Source organism: Centropristis striata, chromosome 16, assembly GCF_030273125.1.
Source record: "Centropristis striata isolate RG_2023a ecotype Rhode Island chromosome 16, C.striata_1.0, whole genome shotgun sequence".
Lineage (NCBI taxonomy): Eukaryota > Metazoa > Chordata > Actinopteri > Perciformes > Serranidae > Centropristis > Centropristis striata.
In genome coordinates this window covers 36,217,326-36,227,325 of record NC_081532.1, presented here as the reverse complement: position 1 = coordinate 36,227,325, position 10,000 = coordinate 36,217,326, and the positions used below count along the sequence as shown (strand labels likewise).

The 10,000-nt window shown below is 46.1% G+C and overlaps 1 protein-coding gene across 1 annotated transcript in view; it reads right to left on the bottom strand.

Moving 5' to 3' along the window:
• hectd1 (HECT domain containing 1) overlaps positions 1–10,000 on the bottom strand; it is a 50,754-nt gene that overhangs the window by 2,496 nt on the left and 38,258 nt on the right. Inside the window, 9 exon segments of the mRNA XM_059352690.1 lie at positions 4,596–4,746; positions 5,018–5,111; positions 5,375–5,453; positions 5,588–5,746; positions 6,388–6,884; positions 7,412–7,549; positions 8,831–9,032; positions 9,159–9,286; positions 9,479–9,561. Coding sequence (XP_059208673.1) covers positions 4,596–4,746; positions 5,018–5,111; positions 5,375–5,453; positions 5,588–5,746; positions 6,388–6,884; positions 7,412–7,549; positions 8,831–9,032; positions 9,159–9,286; positions 9,479–9,561 — 1,531 coding nt within the window.

Here is a 10,000-nt window from a genome sequence, read left to right as displayed (position 1 = left end):
TCTGTCTGTCTGTCTCTAACCCGTCTGTCTGTCTCTAACCCGTCTGTCTGTCTCTAACCTGTCTGTCTGTCTGTCTGTCTCTAACCCGTCTGTCTGTCTCTAACCTGTCTGTCTGTCTGTCTGTCTCTAACCCGTCTGTCTGTCTGTCTCTAACCCGTCTGTCTGTCTGTCTGTCTCTAACCCGTCTGTCTGTCTCTAACCCGTCTGTCTGTCTGTCTGTCTGTCTCTTACCCGTCTGTCTGTCTGTCTGTCTGTCTGTCTGTCTGTCTCTTACCCGTCTGTCTGTCTGTCTGTCTGTCTGTCTCTTACCCGTCTGTCTGTCTGTCTGTCTGTCTCTTACCCGTCTGTCTGTCTGTCTGTCTGTCTGTCTGTCTCTAACCTGTCTGTCTGTCTGTCTGTCTGTCTCTAACCTGTCTGTCTGTCTGTTTGTCTCTAAGTCTGTCTGTCTCTAACCCGTCTGTCTGTCTGTCTGTCTGTCTCTAACCCGTCTGTCTGTCTGTCTGTCTCTAACCTGTCTGTCTGTCTGTCTGTCTGTCTCTTACCCGTCTGTCTGTCTGTCTGTCTCTAACCCGTCTGTCTGTCTCTAACCTGTCTGTCTGTCTGTCTGTCTCTAACCCGTCTGTCTGTCTCTAACCTGTCTGTCTGTCTGTCTGTCTCTAACCCGTCTGTCTGTCTGTCTCTAACCCGTCTGTCTGTCTGTCTCTAACCCGTCTGTCTGTCTGTCTCTAACCCGTCTGTCTGTCTCTAACCCGTCTGTCTGTCTGTCTGTCTGTCTCTTACCCGTCTGTCTGTCTGTCTGTCTGTCTGTCTCTTACCCGTCTGTCTGTCTGTCTGTCTGTCTGTCTCTTACCCGTCTGTCTGTCTGTCTGTCTGTCTCTTACCCGTCTGTCTGTCTGTCTGTCTGTCTGTCTGTCTCTAACCTGTCTGTCTGTCTGTCTGTCTGTCTCTAACCTGTCTGTCTGTCTGTCTGTCTGTCTCTAAGTCTGTCTGTCTCTAACCCGTCTGTCTGTCTGTCTGTCTGTCTCTAACCCGTCTGTCTGTCTGTCTGTCTGTCTCTAACCTGTCTGTCTGTCTGTCTGTCTGTCTCTTACCCGTCTGTCTGTCTGTCTGTCTCTAACCCGTCTGTCTGTCTCTAACCTGTCTGTCTGTCTCTAACCTGTCTGTCTGTCTGTCTGTCTCTAACCCGTCTGTCTGTCTCTAACCTGTCTGTCTGTCTGTCTGTCTGTCTCTAACCCGTCTGTCTGTCTGTCTCTAACCCGTCTGTCTGTCTGTCTCTAACCCGTCTGTCTGTCTCTAACCCGTCTGTCTGTCTGTCTGTCTGTCTCTTACCCGTCTGTCTGTCTGTCTGTCTGTCTGTCTGTCTCTTACCCGTCTGTCTGTCTGTCTGTCTGTCTGTCTGTCTCTTACCCGTCTGTCTGTCTGTCTGTCTGTCTCTTACCCGTCTGTCTGTCTGTCTGTCTGTCTGTCTGTCTCTAACCTGTCTGTCTGTCTGTCTGTCTGTCTCTAACCTGTCTGTCTGTCTGTTTGTCTCTAAGTCTGTCTGTCTCTAACCCGTCTGTCTGTCTGTCTGTCTGTCTCTAACCTGTCTGTCTGTCTGTCTGTCTGTCTCTCTCTAACCCGTCTGTCTGTCTGTCTCTAACCCGTCTGTCTGTCTCTAACCTGTCTGTCTGTCTGTCTGTCTGTTTCTAACCTGTCTGTCTGTCTGTCTGTCTGTCTCTAACCTGTCTGTCTGTCTGTCTGTCTGTCTGTCTCTAACCCGTCTGTCTGTCTCTAACCTGTCTGTCTGTCTGTTTCTAACCTGTCTGTCTGTCTGTCTGTCTGTCTGTCTCTAACCCGTCTGTCTGTCTCTAACCTGTCTGTCTGTCTGTCTGTTTCTAACCTGTCTGTCTGTCTGTCTGTCTCTAACCTGTCTGTCTGTCTGTCTGTCTGTCTCTAATCCGTCTGTCTGTCTGTCTGTCTGTCTCTAACCCGTCTGTCTGTCTGTCTCTAACCCGTCTGTCTGTCTGTCTGTCTGTCTGTCTGTCTGTCTCTTACCCGTCTGTCTGTCTGTCTGTCTCTTACCCGTCTGTCTGTCTGTCTGTTTCTAACCTGTCTGTCTGTCTGTCTGTCTGTCTGTCTCTAACCTGTCTGTCTGTCTGTCTCTTACCCGTCTGTCTGTCTGTCTCTTACCCGTCTGTCTGTCTGTCTGTCTGTCTGTTTCTAACCTGTCTGTCTGTCTGTTTCTAACCTGTCTGTCTGTCTGTCTGTCTGTCTGTCTGTCTGTCTGTCTGTCTGTCTCTAACCCGTCTGTCTGTCTGTCTGTCTCTAACCCGTCTGTCTGTCTGTCTGTCTCTAACCTGTCTGTCTGTCTGTTTGTCTCTAAGTCTGTCTGTCTCTAACCCATCTGTCTGTCTGTCTGTCTGTCTCTAACCCGTCTGTCTGTCTGTCTGTCTGTCTCTAACCTGTCTGTCTGTCTGTCTGTCTGTCTCTTACCCGTCTGTCTGTCTGTCTGTCTCTAACCCGTCTGTCTGTCTCTAACCTGTCTGTCTGTCTGTCTGTCTCTAACCCGTCTGTCTGTCTCTAACCTGTCTGTCTGTCTGTCTGTCTCTAACCCGTCTGTCTGTCTGTCTCTAACCCGTCTGTCTGTCTGTCTCTAACCCGTCTGTCTGTCTGTCTCTAACCCGTCTGTCTGTCTCTAACCCGTCTGTCTGTCTGTCTGTCTGTCTCTTACCCGTCTGTCTGTCTGTCTGTCTGTCTGTCTGTCTCTTACCCGTCTGTCTGTCTGTCTGTCTGTCTGTCTGTCTCTTACCCGTCTGTCTGTCTGTCTGTCTGTCTCTTACCCGTCTGTCTGTCTGTCTGTCTGTCTGTCTGTCTCTAACCTGTCTGTCTGTCTGTCTGTCTGTCTCTAACCTGTCTGTCTGTCTGTCTGTCTGTCTCTAAGTCTGTCTGTCTCTAACCCGTCTGTCTGTCTGTCTGTCTGTCTCTAACCCGTCTGTCTGTCTGTCTGTCTGTCTCTAACCCGTCTGTCTGTCTGTCTCTTACCCGTCTGTCTGTCTGTCTGTCTCTAACCCGTCTGTCTGTCTCTAACCTGTCTGTCTGTCTCTAACCTGTCTGTCTGTCTCTAACCTGTCTGTCTCTAACCCGTCTGTCTGTCTCTAACCTGTCTGTCTGTCTGTCTGTCTGTCTCTAACCCGTCTGTCTGTCTGTCTCTAACCCGTCTGTCTGTCTGTCTCTAACCCGTCTGTCTGTCTCTAACCCGTCTGTCTGTCTCTAACCCGTCTGTCTGTCTGTCTGTCTGTCTCTTACCCGTCTGTCTGTCTGTCTGTCTGTCTGTCTGTCTCTTACCCGTCTGTCTGTCTGTCTGTCTGTCTGTCTGTCTCTTACCCGTCTGTCTGTCTGTCTGTCTGTCTCTTACCCGTCTGTCTGTCTGTCTGTCTGTCTGTCTGTCTCTAACCTGTCTGTCTGTCTGTCTGTCTGTCTCTAACCTGTCTGTCTGTCTGTTTGTCTCTAAGTCTGTCTGTCTCTAACCCGTCTGTCTGTCTGTCTGTCTGTCTCTAACCCGTCTGTCTGTCTGTCTGTCTGTCTCTAACCTGTCTGTCTGTCTGTCTGTCTGTCTCTCTCTAACCCGTCTGTCTGTCTGTCTCTAACCCGTCTGTCTGTCTCTAACCTGTCTGTCTGTCTGTCTGTCTGTTTCTAACCTGTCTGTCTGTCTGTCTGTCTGTCTCTAACCTGTCTGTCTGTCTGTCTGTCTCTAACCTGTCTGTCTGTCTGTCTGTCTGTCTGTCTCTAACCCGTCTGTCTGTCTCTAACCTGTCTGTCTGTCTGTTTCTAACCTGTCTGTCTGTCTGTCTGTCTGTCTGTCTCTAACCCGTCTGTCTGTCTCTAACCTGTCTGTCTGTCTGTCTGTTTCTAACCTGTCTGTCTGTCTGTCTGTCTCTAACCTGTCTGTCTGTCTGTCTGTCTGTCTCTAATCCGTCTGTCTGTCTGTCTGTCTGTCTCTAACCCGTCTGTCTGTCTGTCTGTCTGTCTGTCTGTCTCTTACCCGTCTGTCTGTCTGTCTGTCTCTTACCCGTCTGTCTGTCTGTCTGTTTCTAACCTGTCTGTCTGTCTGTCTGTCTGTCTGTCTCTAACCTGTCTGTCTGTCTGTCTCTAACCTGTCTGTCTGTCTGTCTCTTACCCGTCTGTCTGTCTGTCTCTTACCCGTCTGTCTGTCTGTCTGTCTGTCTGTTTCTAACCTGTCTGTCTGTCTGTTTCTAACCTGTCTGTCTGTCTGTTTCTAACCTGTCTGTCTGTCTGTTTCTAACCTGTCTGTCTGTCTGTTTCTAACCTGTCTGTCTGTCTGTCTGTCTGTCTCTAACCCGTCTGTCTGTCTGTCTGTCTCTAACCCGTCTGTCTGTCTGTCTGTCTCTAACCCGTCTGTCTGTCTGTCTGTCTCTAACCTGTCTGTCTGTCTGTCTGTCTCTAACCCGTCTGTCTGTCTGTCTGTCTCTAACCTGTCTGTCTGTCTGTCTGTCTCTTACCCGTCTGTCTGTCTGTCTGTCTGTCTGTCTCTAACCTGTCTGTCTGTCTGTCTGTCTCTAACCTGTCTGTCTCTAACCTGTCTGTCTGTGTCTTACCTGTCTCTGGTGTAACCCAGCTTTGGCTCTGTGTAGTTGATGATGTCATCAGCGGTCCAGGACGGTGATTGGTTCCCACAGAGGATCATCTGAACCTCCTTATGACTGAAGGAGCTCAGCTTCTCCATCGGAAACACTCGATTAAAACCCTCTGAGGAGGAGGAGAGGAGGAGGAGGAGCAGGAGAGGAGAGGAGAGGAGTAGGAGGAGGAGGAGGAGTAGGAGGAGAGGAGAGGAGAGGAGGAGGAGGAGCAGGAGAGGAGAGGAGAGGAGAGGAGGAGCAGGAGAGGAGAGGAGTAGGAGAGGAGAGGAGAGGAGGAGGAGGAGAGGAGAGGAGTAGGAGGAGAAACCAGAGCAGAATGTTGTCAGTTGATGTGAAGGTGACCAGGAGCAGCTGAGTGTTTATTGCAGCAGTGTGTTCACCTCTGAAGGCCTCCATCTGTTTCTGGATGCCGGTGTGCATACAGAAGTCAAACATCAGCTCCACGTACTCCTCCGCATTCTCCATGGTCACCATCTACACACACACACACACACACACACACACACAGAGACACACACACACACACACACACACACAGAGACACACACACACACGTTATAAATACAGTAAATAAAAACATTGAGACAGATAATCTGCAGGAAAATAAACACGTTAGTTGATCATCAGCAGAAAACTGATCGTCTGTCGTCCAGATGTTGAGGATGTGACAAGTGTGTGTGTGTGTGTGTGCGTGCGTGCGTGTGTGTGTGTGTGCGTGTGTGTGTGTGTGTGTGTACCTCGTCGTCTCCGTTTGATTTCAGATCCACAGCAGAGAAACCGTGAACTTTGGAGGATGGACAGAACTGGAAGTTCAACCTGCAGACAAACAACAGTCAGTTCATGGACAGAGAGAGTCTGCTGAGTGTGTGTGTGTGTGTGTGTGTGTCTGTGTGTGTGTGTCTGTGTGTGTGTGTGTCTCTGTGTGTGTGTGTGTGTGTGTGTGTGTGTACCCGAGGTCCTCGATGCTGAGGGGGGGTCCGGAGCCCAGCGGGTTCCTCAGCATCAGGTCCTGCAGTCTGGTGTTCTTCTCATCTTCTGATAAACTCTTACTGGACACAATCTGCCTCCTCTTCACCGCCAGCTCCTTCACCTCCTTCAGGAAACTCGCCCTGCAGGAGGAGGAGGAAAGGAGAGGGTGGAGGAGGAGGAGGAGGAGGAAAGGAGAGGGTGGAGGAGGAGAAGGGGGAGGAGGAGGAGGAGGAAAGGAGAGGGTGGAGGAGGAGAAGGGGGAGGAGGAGGAGGAGGAGAGGAGAGGGTGGAGGAGGAGAAAGGGAAGGAAGAGAAAGAGGAGGACAACATGAATAATAAATAATGTGACCTCGGTGTGTGAAGGTTAAACTCTGATTGAATAAATAAAAATGACAGAAAGACTGACAGGAGGAGAGACAGACAGACAGACAGACAGACAGACAGACAGACAGACAGACAGGTGTGTGTGTTTGTGTTCTTGTACGTCCTACATAGTGAGGACCGAAACACGTTTCTAACCAACATTGTGAGGACATTTTTGCAAAGTGAGGACATTTCGGCCGGTCCTCACTTCTTTAAAGGCTTTTTGAGATTTCATTCTTTGTTTTAAGGGTTAAAGGTTACATGATAATGATAATTAACTGAAACTGTATTGTGTGGTTACAAAACTAGAATTATAGTGAAAATGTCCTTCGTTTTCCTCTTTGTCAGCTTTTTTCATACATAATGAAGATGGATCAGACAAAGGAAATAAAGGAAACATTGACTGTGTGTGTCTCACCTGTGGGGGTTGACCAGCTGGAAGTCGTCCCAGGTGAGGATGCCGTGGTACCAGGCTGGTGGTTTTGGTTTCGGGGGGTCCATGATGAACTCAGACTTGGAGTCCTCGTCGAAGCTGCCCAGGGAGTAGGTCTCCTGGCCCAGGGAGTAGGTCTCCTGGCTCTCCTCGGTGGAGGCCTCCGACTGCAGCTCCGACAGCAGCAGGAAGGGCTGCGAGCGCTCCACGGCGTCCTGCGGCGAGCTGCGGCTCTGGTACAGCAGCTTGCTCATGTTGGACTTGATGTCCCCCATGCAGAGCAGCTTGAAGAAGGGCTGGGAGACCGGCAGGTCCACCAGACGGTTGTCCTGGATGCACTTGGCCAGGAAGACGCCCAGGAAGTGGAAGAGCTTGGTGATGCGTTCCAGCTCCTCGCTGTCCTGAGGGAACGGCGCCGGGAACAGGCCGCAGGAGCGCTGCACGTAGAACCCGGGAGGCTTCAGACCGCCGCCCAGGTCCACCTGGAACACAGACCAGATCAGTTACTAACCCAGACCAGATCAGTTACTGCACCAGACCAGATCAGGGCCAGGCATCAATATTAAATATATAATATAATAATAATAATAATAATATAATATATGGATATTAAACACACCAGACCAGATCAGGGCTGGGCCAGGCATCAATAATATGCTGCAGTGTGTGTGTGCCCTTTCTAGGGTTTGTCATATTTAGTTCTTTTGTAATGTTCGTTATTCTTTTCTCATATAAATATACTTATTTCAGATTTTTTATTTAAGATATTTTTTTATTTAACTGTGCACTTTATGGAGCTTTGTTATTATACAGAATTTATGTTCACTTAAATGAACGGTTTCAATAAAAATACTTGTGACATGTCATATCTGACCTTGACTGAACATTTGCTCACTTTGTGATAAAATATCAGGAAACATTTATCGATATTCAGCCTGAATATGTGGGGATATGACTTGGTGCATATCGCTGTACGCTGACTCAGGACAGGTGTGGCGGCTCAGCTCACCTGTCGGGACTCGTCGTCGGGGAAGTCGTCGTCACAGAGCCAGATGCCCAGAGACGTCCTCTGGAACTCTGCAGCCACCAGAGCGTAGAACTCCAGCGTGGGACCCAGACCGGTCCCCTCTTCGCCCTGGAACTCCACCTGCACACACACACACACACACACACACACACACACACACACACATACATGTTTGTACTCAATAACAGGACATATATTCCTATTTATTACATTATATTTAACTTTATTTTAGACACATACTACATTACAGTACAAAATATAACAAAGCTAATTATACATTAGAATAATTATTCAAATAAAAAAATCCAAAACTAATTTTTTTTAAATAAATAAATAAATAAAATACTTCTCAAACTGATAAATTACTCGAAAAAAATCGGATAAATTCACAACATATATCATTAAAAAAAAAATCTAAATCATAAATCAAACCAAATACATCCAAAACTATAATAAAGTGTATTCATCATAAAAAAATATGAATCAAATCAGATAACTACTACAAATACATTTCAAATAAATCCAAAACTAATATTTTAAATAAATAAAATACGTCCATAACTGATAAATTACTCTGAAAGAATCTAATAAATTCAAATCCAATGCTAATAAATTATTACAAATAAAATAAATCCAAAAGTAATAATAAATTATAATAAAACAAATAAATCCCAATAACTTAGAATAATTTGTCAAATAAACAAAATCCTAAATGAATATTTTTTTCTTAATAAATAAATCCAATAACTGAATAAATCCAAAACTAATATAAAATAAATAAAATACTTCCTAAACTGATTCATTACTCGGAAAAAATCTGATAAATTCAAAACATGTATCATATTTAAAAATGTAAATTAATCAAACCAATTGCATCCAAAACAATAAATTGTATTTATTATTAAAAAAATGTATCAAATCCAATACTAATAATTTAACTTATTACAAATAAAATAAAATAAATACAAAACTAATAATTATCATTATAATACAATCAAATCCCAATAAATTAGAATAATTTGTCAAATAAACAAAATTCTAAACTAATATATAATTTCTTTAAATATTTTCCCATAATAAATCAAACCAAATATATCCAAAAGTATACTGAATTGCATTTCTAATAAAAAAAAAATAAAAAATCAAATCTAAATCAAATCCAATAATAATGATAATAATAATAATAATAATAACATAACAATTATTAAAAATAAATAGAATGATTAAAATAAAACAAATTAAACACATTAGAGTAATTAGTCAAATAAAAAATCCTATCCTAGCTTTTTTTTTAATAACAAATCAAATATCTCCTAAACTTATAAATTACTATAAAAGACATCTAATAAATTCAGGACGTGTATATATTTCCTAATAAATCCAACAGCTGTTTAGTCTGACCTCGAGCACCGACTTCCTGTCTGCGTGCAGCTGCATGACTGACTCCGCCCACTCCATCATGGCTTCTCCTCGCGGGACTTTCACCCTCTCGTGTTTGAGCCGGCCGACCCGGAACTCGCCGGGGTCGTCCCGCCGCACCGTGGTGGACGGCCGCGAGCGCTCCATGGTCGCCTCCCGCCGGTTCTGCAGCCACACGATCGCCCTGCACGCACACACACGAGGAAGGGTCAGAGGTCATGGGTCAAGGGTCAGAGGTCATGGGTCAAGGGTCAGAGGTCATGGGTCAGAGGTCATGGGTCAGAGATCTGATCAGCAGGTGAACACTCACCTGGACGCTCCAAACGCTGTGCAGGTGAAGTAGAGCTGCCGCGTCTCGAAGGGGATCAGGAACGGACACTTGGAGGTCAACTGCTCACACCAGTCAGGCAGCGCTCCGCTGGCCAGAGCTAGAGGCTCCTAACACACACACACACACACACACACACACACACACACACACACACACACACACACACACACACACACACACACACACACACACACACACACACACACACACAGTCACACACAGACACACACACACACAGTCAGCAGACTAACACACACAGTTACCGTGCGTAGTAAAACAGGAGTGTGTGCTGCACCGACCTCGATCTGCTGCAGGATCTTGGTTGTGATCTTCTTGCTGGTGAATTCTTCTGGAGACGCGTTGAACTGAAGCTCGTCAAAATCTGAACAAACATTAAATAAAATGACTTAATGATGCAGGAGACTTATTTATTCTCCAGTTGAAACATGAAAAAGTTCTTTGCCTGGTCGTGATGAAGCAACTTCTCTATACAACTTCATATTATAAATGTTATTACTGTCATTTTATCTTTATACCCTCCTGCAGCGTGTGTGTGTGTGTGTGTGTGTGTGTGTGTGTGTGTGTACGTACCCTCCTGCAGTGTGCATGTGTGTACCCTTATGCAGCGTGTGAGTGCATGTGTGTGTGTGCGTACCCTCCTGCAGCGTGTGCGTGTGCACCCTTCTATGAGGGGTATTTTATGCCAGCACACTATAAACGCTTTGCCTGTGGCAGCATAAAGTCTGATGAACAGGCGTGCTTACAGACGTGTATTGCGAGGACACCAGATAATAATAAATAATAATAAAGGGTGGCGGGTG